The 16,769-nt window shown below is 35.9% G+C and overlaps 1 protein-coding gene across 1 annotated transcript in view; it reads left to right on the top strand.

Annotated features, from left to right (window-relative positions):
• The window catches only part of FOXP2 (forkhead box P2), a 614,071-nt gene that overhangs the window by 447,690 nt on the left and 149,612 nt on the right, over positions 1-16,769 (top strand). The window contains exon 6 of the mRNA XM_019624737.1: positions 3,577-3,666. Coding sequence (XP_019480282.1) covers positions 3,577-3,666 — 90 coding nt within the window. The remainder of the gene's footprint in view (positions 1-3,576; positions 3,667-16,769) is intronic.

Genomic DNA, 16,769 nt, shown 5'->3' with positions numbered 1-16,769 from the left:
GTAAAGTGCACCCTTAATTCAAAACAAATGTGTTTTTGGAAACTAGATAGGTTTGGCTGCTTTGGAAACCTCTTTTGTGTTGTTCGTGTTAATCAGGTTCAGACATTATTAAAGGAAATTTTGTATAAACATCTTTTGCCTTTAGTTCTAAATTATTATTATTATTATTATTATTATTATTGTTTTGCAGAGGTGAGCATATAAATACTTAATGACATGGAACTTTATGAATGGTCTTGACATTTAACTTTTCTGTGTACCAATTTAGGAGGACAAGTAATTTTCAAATTAATATTTTATGTAATCGGACACCTCACACCTTATTTTGGTGCAAGTATTTTAGCTCATAATCTTTCATCTTTTGAGTAGCTACAGTAATAAATTGCAAAGATGAATTAAATGACTCTGAGCAATTGTTTATTGAAATTCAGTCCTAAAATGTTATCCAGAATACTGGAAATAAAAATGTCATGTGGTGCCTGTCGTTAGAATGCTACCTACCAAAGCTTTCTGCCTAGGAGTTTTTCATCATTCCTGATCTCTTGGAATTGTTTTTGTTCTCCCACCTCTCATGTTTACTATAGCAATCTGTACTGCTACGAAAAGAATGCTGAAATAGGCAAGGAGTTCTTTTGCATAAGCGTTTATACTTAAACATGATCCTTGGCTATTTGAACGCTAACTGTCAATGCATATGAAAACCACAGTACTTTAAAAGTGAAAGCGTGTTTTAGCCTACATCTTGTGGTATCCCATTATTATTATTATTATTATTGTTATTATTATTACTTCTTTAAAAACTGTGCACATGCATGCTTTAGTCCAGCGATATTTTCGTGAGCAGCATTCTGAAATATCTAATTTTCTGGAGTCTTTCTATAGCCACTGGGTGTTCCATATTCCTTTGGCTTCCTTACTTGGGTTGAGTTGACTGGATATAGTGCAGGCAGTGAAATGGATAGGATCCCAGGCTCAGGAGACAGCAGGCTGACCTTTGCCCAGACTCTGCTGCTGCTTTCTGACTTTAATCAAGTTATTGTAGTATTGGTTCTTCAATTACTTATCTACAAGATGTGAAAGCTAGGCCAAACAATTCCTAAGGCTGTTTTCCAGCTTTGGAATTCTTCAGTTCATTAGTAATAACTGGTCAAAGAATCAGAGTGTTACAAAGAGCTTAGAGCTCCATCAAGCACTGGTAGACTCTGTGATGAAATCCAAGTCAAGGATGGTGGGAACACTTAGCCATAAAAATGGTACATATTCTGTAATAGTTGTTCTATTCAAACATTTACACATTTAAAACATAACAGACTATAATGTAGTTTCATTTCTGAAGTTATGATAAATGGGTATGTCCCCTTTGCAGGTAACAAACAATCACTTCTGGCGCCATATGTTCTCATTGACTCGAGTTTACTCCCAGCCACCTAACAGCTCATTTGATGGGACAGAGATGCTGTGGCACCAAGAATGCCCTCTGGCCAAGGAGGCAGGAGACTGGAAACAAGCACTGGGCTACGCCAGCCCTCACTTTCCTCATTTGCCAAAATGAGGGGCCCTGATTGGATGATTTCATGACTTTGAGATTCTAAACTATATTCATTAGAATCCTTTAAGAATAGTAAATTACTACAGAGTTAAATGTAAGCTAAATAAAGCTGTGTATGTACAGAATAAACTCATGAACTCAAAGGGGAAAAACAATTATATGAAAAATATTAGGCAAACTTTGTGTGGATTTTGGCACCAAAGGGAAAAATAGCTCACTGATTTTGTTTTGTTTTTGAGAGTTTCACATAGACCTAGCTTAAGCCATGCTATAATAATTTCCATTTAAAAAATATCATTTGTAGTCATTTTATAAGTTGTGATTAAAACAAGAAAGCTGCATTATTTAGACTATCATGTGCAATTTTCAGACTGAGCTTTGCAATGATAAAAATAATTTATGGAATTCATTTTTATTTGGTCTTTTATTTAAACTGAGTTCATTGGAATGTGCCATTCTTAGAAACATTTAGTTTGCCTTGTAATTACTTGAAAAATTTAAAAAACAGAAGGAAGATTGTTGTGAGTGAGTATATTTCCAAATGTAAAAAGTGTGCTTTACAGACTGTGCCAGATCCTGCGATGGGAGACAAATCAGTGTTGTTGAGATGGTGCTGGTGCGCTCCGTTTGTTTACTTTGGTTTCTGTGTCTGCCTGCCTTCTCAGGAAACTCGCTTGGAGCCAGACTGTAGCAGCCCTCGCTCTGTCTTTTCATAATTGATCCGGGGATGACTGCCTTCCCTGAGGGTTAAGACGTGGCAACTTTTTCTGTTTGCTCAGCATCTCAATGCAGTAGTTCAAACATTGTTCACACCAGCTGGCAGTGTAATGCCATATGCACGTCTTGTCAAAGCAACTGTTGTCATGGATACTAGAAACTCTCTTAAAAACCATATCATTGATTCCAATCAAAATTGTACTTTTTTGCAGCTAAGAATCTTAATTATTATAGAAGAATATTGATCTAAGATAGTTTTCCCATAATGAAAAATTTACTATGCATTCTAAAACAGTGAATAACAAAGTAAGGCAATGATTTATTTTAGTTTTATCTGTTGAAAAATTTCATCATTAGTGTTCATTGAACTCCATTGTTGAGAGAAAAAATAAGTTTGTAGAAGCTCTTAAAAAGTTGTTTTTTAATTTGTTTATACTGCTACCTTTAAAACATGTCACTATGTGTTGTTGTTGTTGTTGTTTTATTGTGGCACTAGTTTTTATGTAAGTATATAGTACAATTGTCAAACTACCCCTCTTCCAGCAAATGAAATGCTTACATTAATTTCTTATGTGAAGTTTTATTTTCCTGGGTGGGAAAGAAAACATAAAAATAAATGAAAACATCTTCTATTTTGATTGGTATTCTGTCACACATAGAAACAAACCTGATTGGTTGAGTGGTAATTTCTTTGTTCTCTGATTTTGCTAAGAATGCAAATGAAAACCACTCAATTTTATTTGGCATTAAAACTGCACTTTATTTTGTCAAAGGAGAGGTTTCCCCTTGAATTGTAAGTACAAAAAAAGTGTTTTAAACCTTTAGTGAAAATCCTTATTAATTCACTTTCAAGATAATCTGATGTTGATTTGTCAAATTTAATTACAGCTTCCGGTAACACTTGAAGTCTACTGCTTTTGCTTCAAAATTGTAATATGAAAATGCAAATTGAATGATAATTTAAAGGGGAGTGGGCATTTTAGTTGAACATTCACAAAGACAAGTTCCTTGTGGAAATGAGGTTATTGATGCAGTTTATGATTTTTTCCTCTTTAAGCACTTTAAACAAATTAACTTTATTTCCTGCAGGATTACATCCATCTCCATGATTTTAAGTAAAGTTGTATATGTATGTTGTGTAATTTTTTTTTCACATTAGAAGAAAAAGAATATTTAATGATTCTCTCTAGAAAGGAGGGTGGAGGTGGGGTTGTTATACATTGAAAGCTATTATTATTAACCAAGGAATAACTGATAATTAATTTACCTTTCCACAAAATATTTAGATGTTGCTCCCTTTTTCTGTCCAGGCTCTCCAAGCAGCAAGACAACTTCTCTTACAGCAGCAAACAAGTGGACTGAAGTCTCCTAAGAGCAGTGACAAACAGAGACCACTTCAGGTTAGTGAAGTACCCCTGCCCTGGGGCCTTATTTTAAAAGATGTTCAAAATGATAACAGCAATGCAGACTCAGTTGTATACATACAGACAATTATTATATTTGCATATGTGATTTTAATTCAGAAAGAGAATTCACTTTATCTTCTCAAAAAAGGGGAAAAAAGTTTTCTATTAGCATAGATTTCAAAAGTTTACAAGGTCATTTATTACAAAAATTATGTAGGAACCACATTTGGTATACATAGGCATAAAAAGTTTTGTATAAAACCCTGTTCTGGGATTTTAGTATAATTTTTTTCACAAACAGGTTAAATTGTGAACTTTCTTCCTTAAAAGCAAACTAAAAGTAAAATGGTATGGAAGGAAACAAAGCATTCTTAGACAGCCCTTCTGCAGTTGTATCCAAGTGACAAATGCAGAGAACCTCTAAGGTTGCCAGAAAAACTGTTTGAGTTTGCCAAGGAGTTATTGCTGTTGTTACAGTTATAGAAACACATTCTCAAGTTTGTTGTCCTTACTCACTGTTTGTCCTGTGAAACTGATAGTATGTATGTCTTTTAAAGTAACTTTTTGTTACGTAATATAACTATTGTTTTATATAGTCTTAACAGAAATGTATAACACATTGTCTCCAGGGAAGAAACATTTTAGGGTGTATTTTGAAAATATTTGGAAGGTATGTGGAGTTGCATAAAACATCTTTCAAAATGTTTATCAGCTCTGTTGAAAGATAAGCAATGCTATTTTTAAAATCATGTGTTATATACATGTCTAATAAGGCAAGCTTAGTTTTAAAAATAGTAAACATCTTTCTGGTTGCTTTATTTTAACAAAACTATCTTGAAATTTTTTTATGGCCTAGATTTCTGTTTTCATTTCCAGGTGTACTCCCAGATGTTAGTAAGTTAGTTTTATGAAATGGCCTGCTGAAACTTAGTTTGTATGACAGAGAATTATAGGCTACTGATCTACACAATCCAGAAACTACGTATTACCAAAAAACTGGATTAAATTTATGATCCCTAGACAGATTTGAGATGAGAATATATTTTCTTAGGAAAAAAAAAACCATTTTGGGGGAGTGCGTGGGAAAAAGTGGGACTTGGGGATAAAGGATGTATTTCAACAGAGTCAGGTACAAATGTCTGCCATATTTGCAAGTGAGTCATATTGAACCAGCCTGAGTTGAGTTTAAGATTAATTTTAATTGTTTCTCTTTTAAAATAAATTTCACATTCTTTTGTTTTAACTAATAGTAATTCTGTAGTGAGACCTTTTCCTCACCATGATATCCTTCCCCAAGTAATACCACTAATTGGAATATTTTCATCGAGTTATCTGATTCCACGAGAGCCTCTCTATACATTTACACAACAGAAAAATTTACACAGAAGTCACAGAAGACAGCAAATAAAATGTGTATCCTCACTATGGCTTCAAACTGGGAATTTTACCTTCTTGTTGGTAGAGCAAAGGAGGTTTAGATGCTGGCAGCATAAGCCGAAGGTAGGAGAGAGTCGATTGGTTTGAGTATCTGAAAAACACTATACATATATATTCCTAATTCTATTTATTATGTCTCTTGACAAGATGCACTGAGTAGTTGTTCCTTCCCCTCCAAAGCTGAGTCTAGTAGAAGTTTCTTTATTGATGTTTACCAGGGTATCTCTAGAAAGAATGGCTGGGCTTTTAGTTTTTCCACTTTCTTTTTGTTGTGTTGGAAGGCAAAATTTGATATTTTGTTTAAGCAAAATATACATAACTTTTCTTGGTAAACATACACACACACACACACACACACACACACACACACACACACCATGGGAATAGTAATGACTCTAAACTAAGAAATTGTTGCTCACGTACCAAATGTTGCATAAATAAAATTTGAGCTTAAGTCCTCAATTTTGTTATTTTATCACTAAAGGCTGTTTAAAAATTTATAAGTACCTTTTAACAATTTCAAGTGCTAAGCATTACTACAAAGAGTTTCATCATGTCACTAAAATTTAGTGTTTTGTGATTCATATTAACATGAATATATCTGTGTTGTACACATAAAACTGTAGCATTTTATTATTATTTTGTAATTTTAGTGGGATCTCATGCTAAAATGTCATAGGAATGAAAAGTTGGTTTTTATGAATGAGAATTTAGAAATAATGAACGAAGACTTGTTTGTTCACCAAAATATACACTGCAGTTAATACAATGTGATTCTACGTTTTTAGTATTTCGTACTACTTGATAAGCTTGGCAACTGGAAACATGCTGGGATTGTATTTAAAATCTAATAAAAGCCTAATAGCATTTTATACTCGCTTACACATGTTGTCAAAGGGGGATGGTAGGTAATGCTTATTCTTTGCATCTGTAAATACAATTGCACATGTGTTGCACTATTTGCCACTTATATTAAATAAAAGAGTAGAACATTTTGTTAAAAAGTTTAATTATTTAATAAGAAATTAATGCTTTAAAACTTTTATGATTCTCTCACAGTCTAGTTTTCTTTCTACTTAAATAAGAGTTTAACCAGCCTTTCATAATAGAGTTGTTGTAGATTATCTTTTAGAATTAAAAAAGATAATTGAAAACATTTCAAAATCTGCACTTGCAAGAAAGATATTTGGTGTTAACAATAGGTCATGGTGGTTTGTACTTTATCGGCACAAACATACTGCTAGAGGACCAAAAGAGATATTATGTGGTTTCACTTTAAAATACAGTTTTGAAGGACAACTATTTTATAAAGTTTGAAAGCAAAGACAGATTTTAGAAAAATGTTTTGATGGCTCAAGTCACAAGAACAATATTTGGTTGCTTGTTATACTCAACTGAATTTCTTTTAAATGTTGAAAAGTGTTGGCGAGATTTGAAGTGTGACATGGTAGAGAGTCTGTTTCCAGCAGACTAGTGTTTATCTACTATTACCTTTTCATTTACATTTTTTCAGAATTTTGCGCTATAGATGTCATAGATATTAGCATATCTAATGCAAAATGGAAAGAAAAAAATCACATCTGACAAGCTTGAATACCGATTGTAGTAGTGATTTCACTTTCATGTATAGATATCTAAATATATGTATTTGAAACTTGTTTATGTATTCTATTCATTACATATTCATTACATGAAATGCCAATTAAAATAAGCCAATCAATAGGTACATTGAATAATGGCATATTGATGAATAATACGTAAAGATTATGATACAAATAGGAGCTGATATTAAACTAAACATTACCAGATGTTTCATTTTTACATTCTTACTATGTATCCCAGAAAAGCATAGCCTAAAAATAACAGCTGAGGAGGGCCTCTCATCCTAACCTGTTTTATTTATCTATGTCTACCCCTAGCACTTCCTAGACTTGACATTCCCACGTTGGTTCATGAAGAAAGTTAGCCAAGAGAATATGTAATGCTTTCAATTTCATGAAACTAATTTCCAGCTTAAAAAGAGTAAATCCACAAACATGTGTACCTACACACACACACACACACACATTTGCATATGCACACATGCACACTTCCACAATCTGTAATTAAAAAAATATATATTGTAAAATACATTATCAACTTTCTATCCTATGACAAATCTACGTAATTTAGTTTAGGTATGAAATTGGTCGCATTATTGTTCTTGTTACATTTGCAGCCATGAGACAGACTTGTGGTTCCTCAACAGCTGTGCAGAGCAGAGACGTAAATTTAAGGTAAATGCCGTTGCTTTGCTATCTTAGATAAATATTAGTGTATAGCATTGTAATCACTTCCTTCATTGTAGGTTAATATCTAATATCAAGTTCTCTTTCCAATAGGCAATTGGAAGTTAATTTTTTAAAATAGTTCTGTATTAAATAGTTCAAGAATGAAATGGTAAAAAGCAAAAGTGAATTAAATGTAGGGGTCTTATTCTGACTCTGCCACAAACTAGTTGTATAAGTTTGAGGAAATGACTCGACGTCATTAAAATAAAGGCATTGGGCTAATTTACAGACAAAATATAATATCCTGTGGTGAAAGATTTACTTCGTTTTTTACCTAAGCGATAGCCATCTTAATATTTCAGGAATAGCTGTGCTTTGCTGGATATTAACTTATGAGATAAGGATTATATTTGTTTATTTGTTTGTTTTCACTTATAAAGCACTTAATAAGATACCATAACCAAAACTAATGCTTTGGAATCAACGTATTAATTCTCATGTGCATGAAAACCATTGTGCAAGTATCATTTTGTATAACATCTAAGGGAGCGTTGCTTTTTTAATGCCTTGAAATAATTTTATAAATTTCTTTTAGGAAAAAATCTAAGCTACACAAATAGTTATGTTACTTTAATAATCTACATTAAAATATGCTGTGATATAATACAATTTAACAAATGTCTACCTTCCTCTACTTCATCCCTCTAAAATGTTCAAATTAACATCAACAGCAAACAAGGAATTCTGCAGTAAGCTCATCAGCATTTCTCAAATTCCACATTCAAGGGAAAAGCAAAAACAAAACAAAACAAAAAAACAAGAATAATGTATCAAACGTTAAATAATGAAATATTTATTTTGGAGGAAAATACTACCTCTGTGGGATATAAAATCAAACATTGGTACATATGTTTTAGGAAATTATAAAAATCCATTTATGCAGTAGTAAATAATGTATTTGAATATTACCTTTTCTGATTTCTGAAATATTCATTTCTGATAGAGGAATTAGAGAGAAGCTAAAACACATTTTGTTTCAAATACTGAAAGCAACATAATCAAGAAATTTGCGATATGGGTTTGAATAGAGAAATCTACTTTGATGCAGGAAACTGAATTTTTAAAAGGTGTTTTTGCTATTTATACTTTTTGTGTATCAAAAAAATTAGCAGTAAATACACTGTTTTTATATCATAAACTTAAAACGAGTTTAATTTAAAAACTATTAACAATGGCAGACTATGCCTTCTGTGGTCTCCTGATTTTCCCATTCCAGTAAAGAACATTTCTTAAAAGGCAGCGCGAAATAGTCCATTTTACAAGAATGTTACCGAATACAATCTTGTAAAAACTATTTGACGTTGCCACCGTGGCCAGCTGCTCAAGGCTGACACCCTGTGGAGAGAGCCCAGGACGTCCGTCCGTCAGGGCTAAGTGCGCTCCTGGGGAAAACCGGCTTACGATCTACTCACGGCAAGTAGGAGAAGGAACGTACGTTTTGGGTCTGAAGCCTACCTTTGCCCTTAATTAGTAGGCCTTCGGGTAGAGTAACTTGAGCTCTTGGAGTCTATTTTCTCATCTCTAAAATGGGAATAAGGATGCTCGCCTTGCAAGATTGTTATGAAAACTAAAAAGAATACTATGTAAAGTAATTAGCATAAATCCTTGCAATTATAATGAGCTCATAAATAATTTTTGTTGTGGTAGTCTCCAGAAAATAGATATTTAGCCCAAGGTTCTGATAAATATAACATGATTCCTCTTATTTGGCCATAACTTTCACTAGTCACTGTGATATGAAGTGTGCATAACTTATAAGAAAGCAAGTGTTTCAGGTACTACTGGAGTATATCCCCCTTCTATAGACCGTCACACTTGCCGCGCAGAAACTCACGTTAATGTTTGTTTTTCCTACTAGACGGTGAGCTCCCTGACGGCAGGGACCGTGATTGTCTTACTCATCTTTGGTGCCCAGCACAATTCCTGGGGACTAACAGAGCGCAGGGCACACTTGCTGAAACAGTGAAAGCGGACCTCTGTTGAGAGGAGCGTGGGAGGAGGTTTGAGGGGGAAAACCCTTTACTCATTCAGTGTAAACTGAGTTATTTATCGTGTGTAATATTCTGAGGGGCATATGATTTAGTTGGGATAATAAGGCTCGTACACAAATATCAGGCCGCAGTGGATGTGCCAAAGGAATGGGAATGGAAGAAAGTGCTATAAGCATTTTAAAACAGAAAATTCTTGTTAATTCAGGTCCAAGTGATCAGGGAAGGCCTTGTGGAGAGATAGCATCTCTGTTGGGCTTAAAGAAAGGGAATTTGGCAGATAGCGAAAGTAAAGGGCATGTTTTTAATGGAGAGTCTTTCAAAAGATGCCATCAAAGATGCCGAAACAGGAAATTGTGAGGTCAAGTTAAGCCAGAGTAAGCAGTTTGTTTAGACCATCATAGAGCTATCATACTAAAGGAATGATGAATGGGTTAGAGGGCTACAAACATTATCACCAACTGTGCAGAGCCGGAAATGCCACGCGCATGAGTTTGCATTTTCTGGTTTAGGTAGCAGAAACTATTAAAGTGTTTTGAAGAGGAAGTGATATGATCAAGCAGTGTTTTATAAAGATCTACTTAACAGTCACGCATTTGGAGGACTTTTTGTAGGAAGGGAATTGTGAGCAATCTGGAATAAGGAAAATCTTCTAAAATTATTTAATTAGGCATATAAAGAATTGAGCTTTATACATGTTGAGTTTGAGGTGATGGCAAAAAAATAACTTAAAATAACACCCTTTTAGAAGATTAGAGCTTGACATGGAGGTCAGGGCTTTGTGAAAAAACCCAGAAATGGGCCGGCGGAGTGGCGCGTTGGTTAAGAACTGGCTTGGGACGCCAGCTCTGAGCAGCAGAGCCCCGGTTCAGATCTCACATGGGGGCAGTGACACTGCCCTCTACAGCTAAGATGGTGAACAACAGCTCAACCTGGAGCTGGGCTGCCATGAGTCGCCGGGGATGGTGTAGGCTGCAGCCCCTGCTGCAGTGGGTTGCCATGGGCTACCGTGTGTGGCTGGCAGCCAGCGTGAGCTGCCAAGGGCCACTGTGAGCGGCCGTCCAGAGGCCGGCGACCGATCTGCCTCACCCGGGAAGAGCGCAATGATCACAATACCAACATGGGCCAGTGAAGCAACGTCCTCCACAACTAGACTGAAGAACAAAAGGACAGCAACTTGTCTGTTCCCCTCCCCCAATTCCCCAATTAAAAAAAATAAAACAAACAAACAAACAAAAATACCCCAGAAGTGATAGGTGAATCCATAGAGTGGAGGAGACCTCTCAAAAATATAATTTACAATGAGAATCTCAGTAACATCCACGTTTTTTAGAGTAAGGAGAAAGAAAGAGGGGGAAAGGAGAATCAAATCATCACTTACTTTATCAAGGAAAGGGAGTGTCTAAAAGATGGAACTTATCAACCATATCAAGCAGTGTCCACAAGGCTGCACATTTGCGTGCCTGCCATGTGGAATCACAGCGCGGGTAATTTTTAATCTCCCTTTCTTTATAATTTGCCAGTAAATCTTAGGATCTGTAATACTTAAGATGTCAATAACAAATGGTTAACATGAATGTGAAATAGAAAAAGGAGAATTAATCAATGCACCTTTTTTTCTCGATTGCTGTGTCACCAATTGTCTGAGTAAATGTATATTGCATATATGATGCAGAATTCCCATCAATTAAATTGGGAAGAAAACTGCTTTTTGGGAGGTCAAATTTTCTCTTAGCTATCCAAGCACTTGCTTCTTTCTGTAATCCATTAGGATTTTAAGTATATAGTCCCTCAACTTTTCTACCTTGACTAGAGTGGGAGGAAGACAGGAAGAGCACTAATATTGTTCAGGGAGCTCTCCACAGGATTTAAGACTTAGGCTGTGAGTTTTATCTGAAGGTGTTTGGAGGTGTTGTACAAGCTAAATTGAATGACAAAGTGAAGAAGAGTGCCAGTGCGTGATTAAAGACAAAAAGTGAAATTGTTTTGAAATTCACTTACATATAAGATTCATTGTGTTATCTCTGTGGAGTCTGTATATCTTTCTACTATCCTGCATTGTACATTTTTACTTGGTTTTCTTAAAATTTCTCTACTACCTTCACCTTTTCTACTATACTTTTTCTTCCTTTATCATTCTGTTCTTTTTTCTCATCATGTAATCTTTTTATTTATTTTTTTAAAGATTTTATTGGGGAGTTGGGGGAGGGAAACAGCATTGGGGAATTGGGGAAGGGAAACAGACAAGTTGCTGTCCTTTTGTTCCTCAGTCTAGTTGTGGAGGACGTTGCTTCACTGGCCCATGTTGGTATTATGATCATTGTGCTCTTCCCGGGTGAGGCAGATCAGTCGCCGGTCACTGGACGGCCACTCATGGAGGCTCTTGGCAGCTCACACTAGCTGCCAGCAGCTCAAGGTAGCTTACGGGAACCCACTGCAGCTCCACTGCAGCCTACGCCGTCGCTGGCAACTCACAGCAGCCCAGCTCCAGGTCGAGCTGTTGTTCACCATCTTAGCTGTAGAGGGCAGTGTCACTGGCCCTCATATGTGAGATCCGAACTGGGGCCCTGCTGCTCAGAGCTGGGTCCCAAGCCAGCTCTTAACCAACGCGCCACTTGGCCGGCCCTCATCATATAATCTTGTTCTTTTTACCTAATCTCTGTCCCTTCATTCCCATATTAAGAAAAGAGTAAGTTTAAATGTCTGTAATCATTTAATTCTATCTTGAATCTGATATTCTAATATATGACTTTACTAAGAAGATGGTAAAACTGTGCTACTTCTTACACTCCAGTATTGAATATTTAGTTCTTATCTTGTCCCAAGAATACTTTTCTTATGCTATTTTAAGTTGTAGTTTTAGTATGAAAGCAGCTCTACTCTTGAATATCTTAGAAGGACCTAGAATCCTGAAGAATTTCACGTAGTGCTAGAAACCTCCTGTTACTGACTACATGTATAGGTGGCTCTTAAGTTACCATCAGAATGGTTTCATCATTTCTTAAATCCTTTTGTCAGATTTCCTAGAACACTTATCAAGACATGAATATGCAAACTAGAATTGCTAGGGATGGGTGAAATAAAAGGCCAGGTTTTGTAGGTTGTTCTGATTTTGATTATTTTAATAATGTTGATTTTGAAAGCATGGCATTTGAAATAATCAAACAAAAGTGAAATGAATTATTCTTCCAAAAATATTTAATTCATTTTACCTTAATATGAAAGTCATACAAGCTTTTTATAAGACTCGAACATTATTTTAAGTGAAATTATAGTTGGGCACTAAGTTACTTTTTCCCAAAGTTGCTTAATAAACAATAATAAATGCTATAGTGTAGTAGATTTTTTTAAGATGAAAAGTGTGTTCTCTGATTAGATGAGGAGAAACCACTCATGAGAACTAATTGTAATTGACCCTTGACATTCACAAGGTATGTATTCTGGCATCTTCACGAACCTCCAAATCCAAGAAATGCCCAGGGCAAAACCATGCAGAGGCCTGTGCAATCTTTCTACCAAATATGGCCCTTTTTCTGAACAAGCTACCATTGTTTGTAACACAAATTAACAACTTTCCAACTTTGAATAAAATTTACCTGATGATCATTGTCAGTTTTTTAAAACAAAACAATTGTTTTCACATCTCATCTTTCATACCCAGGTGTGAACAGGTAGAGAACAGCAAATCTACATGATAGAAGAATGGGTAGCAGCAGCTGAGTTAGTGTATTTGTGTGAGAAGCCACTCATATAAAGACTCCACCCCCTCCCAGCATGCCTGACTCGGTTGCATGGCTTGGTGAATTACAAGGGTGTAATGTCTGGGAACTTTGGCATAATTTAAAAATAATCAGACCCATCCTCCACATCTGTGAATTTTAAGAGTCCACACTACTAGATCTTACAATCTATGAGGAAAACCCAATGTGAACAAACAAGATCCCCCTACTTTCCTTGCTGATATTTTATATGAAGAATATTATTAATATTTTTCTCCATCTTAGCTGTAAACCTCCCATGACATCAGTAGATTACCTGGAGTACTCCTTCAGAGTAAAAGCTGCCTGGCATGTTTTTTATGGGCCTGGGGAAAGCATTGTCTTGGGTATGAAGAGACCCCATAGAAGTTCAGTAATGAGTAGAAGCTTATTTTAACAATCTTTGATTGTTGACTGGTTTGTCCAAGACACTGTGGGCTTGGTGTTTTATCCCTCAAACTAGAGAGCCTCTCTTTAGATTCACATCTTGAATCACATCCAGCTTGGCTAAAAGTATTGGTGGGTTTGTTTTGTTTGTTTTTTTGTTTTGTTTTGTTGTTTGATCACACTGAATTTTTGAGTTTTATCGGAATTGACAGAACATGTAGTACCTCGTAGTTAAGCATTTGGACATCGCAAAATAGATGGAAAATTCCTGTGTACAGTATGTAAATTCTTGCACTTCTCATGCTAGCACTTGGATTGCTGTAAAAACTGCCACCTTAATCTCTTCCACTGCTAGTGCTACTGCACGTTGTCAAGTGACAAACCAGGGAACACATTGAACGGTTTGATGCGCTGACATGAGGAAAATCTGTTGTCTCACAGAAAAACTGTAGTAAATTCTTCAGTAGGATATATCTTTGTAAAAACAAAGAAGAAAAAGCCCACAAAGCATAAAATCATTCTCTCTCTATTCTGCCATCTTCCCATAGAAACAAACAAATGATAGACATTTAAAACATTAATTAGTGATTAACATATGAATAAAGATTTCGTTTCTCAAAAGCTTGGGATCATTTAAAGTTTTCTCTTTATTCCAGGAGAATTTATTTCCCTTAATCAATAACCATCACTCCTCCCCTACACAGTATTAGAGTTAATTTAGGCCAATATTTTACAAGTCTCAGATATTACTTGAAAATATTTTTAAAACAGAATCTTGGATCCACCCCAGACTATTGAGTTAAAATTTGGGGGGATGGGATCTGGGAAAACCAAAATATTTTAAACTCTTGGAGAGATTTTGATGTAGAGGGCCCACAAAGTGTATGTAGGAACCCTGAACTACTCTTCTCCAGTAATAATAAATAAATAATAATAAAATGTCCTGAATCTGGATTCTCTTATTAATATACTGTGTAATTTTCCCTCTCTGGGACTCAGTTTTCCGAACAACACAATGAAAAATCTGCACTAGTGATACGTCAAGTTCCTTCCAGGTCCAACAGGCTTTGAATCTCACTCCTGCATTTTGTTTTGTTGTTTGTTTGTATGTTTATATGTCTTTGAATTTGAGCTAATTAAAAAGGCCCCTGAACAGGTTTCTTGATATGTCTCTGTTCATTCTTACCAGGACCATTATCAATGATACTGTCAGAATTTTATCTTTACTATCATTACTTCTCATATAAAACTATCGGTAATGAATTCATTCCCTTCTCATCTTTGATTTTGTAAAAATAATATGGCTTTCTAAACACCTCAGTATATGCCCACCTTGCCGCTGGCCCCCCATTAGCTACTTGACAGCAAAGACAGCGCTGCTGCGGTGGCCTGCCCCTCAGCGCCCACCACCGCCTCTCACACTGCATCTGTGCAGCGATGTCAGACTCCGTACAGCTCCCCCAACATAGCCTCGTGCCGCGGACTTGCCTTCTCTTTTCTCAATATGCCCTTCCCGCCTTCCCATCTTCTGTTCAGCTTTTAATAAATTAGGTTTCCATTGTCAGCTTTCTGTAAGGTCTCCTCTGATACCCTGCACGCCACACACACAATGTGGAATTAACTTTTTTTTTAAATATATATTCTTCTGTGCACTTCGGTCCTTGTATGTGTCACAGTGAGTCATAATTATTATAAGCTCCTTGAAATCTGGGACTATGTCTTACTCATCTTCGTGTTTCCAGTGTCTGGCACATAGTAGGTCTTGTATGAATGTGTGGACTGCATACACCATTGCTACTCAGCAGCCCTATCAAGTTCCTCCTCTCCCTTGAATTCCAAATGTGTTTCCTCAGTCACCTTCCTGTGCATCTCAGTCCAGGTCACCTCCTTTCAAACTGAGATTGTTTCTCTCTTCCCACCTTTAATCAATCTTTCCCTCAAGTTTTTCTAATCCTATCTACAGGCTCCAGCTGTAATCCCTTCTGATCTGTGGGGTCCTATTTCTCTGCCCGAATGTGAAAATCACCCTGTCCTTCAGTGTCTCAGCAGTGCATGAAAAGCTATATGCTCTCAAACACCTGATACAGTGTAACCATGACTTAAACTCTGCTGCTTCCTGGGCATCTGCTCACTCACTCACTCACTCACTCACTCACTCACTCACTCACACATGTTTATAGGTTGTTTCTTACATGCCAGACACTTTGCAGGGCGCCAGGAACTAAAAGAACTCTGACATCTACTTTGTTCCTGTTTCTCCACTGATTTAGAAGGTCATTTCCACCCCCAAACTCCTATGCATACATCAAGGCTCTACTTCCTGGAGGCTTTTCTAACTTTTCAAAGAGAAATAATCCCTCACCTCTGTCTATATCCAGAATCTGTATGTATCATACTTTTATTTTATTTTCCTACATGTATTAGTTACAAAGATAGATTACACCATATTTTATTATAGTTATTTGACTACGTGTCTGGCTCGGTCTCCGACCTTAAACCCTTAAATACATTTTATTTCTAACAGAATGTTTGGCACATGGTAGATGCTAAATAAATCTTTGCAAAATTGAATTGAATTTTGCAAATTCAATTGCTCCTTCTTTGTCAGAATAAGTCCTGGGTATTACTTCTATTTAACCTGATAAAACAAGTATGAAGTTACGGTATTTACCAGCTTTTCAATTTTTTGTAGAAAGAACTTACAGGCAGACATGGATATCAACACCAGACACATACGTGCAGGTTGCATTATTACTCCCCTTCACATCCCTCCTAGGTGGTGTCTTTGCTGTAGTCAGGCAGTCTGTTTTTGAACGCTGCTCCAACTGATCCCTTTTCCAGGGTGGATAACATGTAATCTACTTCTTTAACAGTAGCAATTGCTTCTCCTTTTATCTTTACCTAAGTATTATCTTTCCAGGTTCCATCTTCTGGTTTATGATTTTATATGCACATAAATATTTTGCTTACAATAAGTACTTACCCCTGTTTAGTCTGTTTCTTTTGAACAAAATACACTGCCTCATTATTCTGTACTAGTCATGCGTCTAACCTACTAAATACTTTTACTAGGGAACTGGAAGTAAGAAGTCTGCTTATTAAAATGATCTTGGAAACATACAGGATTACAAATGAGAGATGATGATTTCTCAGCTTTATCAAGAAACTATACTTTCTACATGATTTATTGGTAAATT

Source organism: Hipposideros armiger, unplaced genomic scaffold, assembly GCF_001890085.2.
Source record: "Hipposideros armiger isolate ML-2016 unplaced genomic scaffold, ASM189008v1 scaffold_604, whole genome shotgun sequence".
Lineage (NCBI taxonomy): Eukaryota > Metazoa > Chordata > Mammalia > Chiroptera > Hipposideridae > Hipposideros > Hipposideros armiger.
Note: the sequence above shows the minus strand (reverse complement) of the source record. Positions and strands in the feature narration are given on the sequence as shown.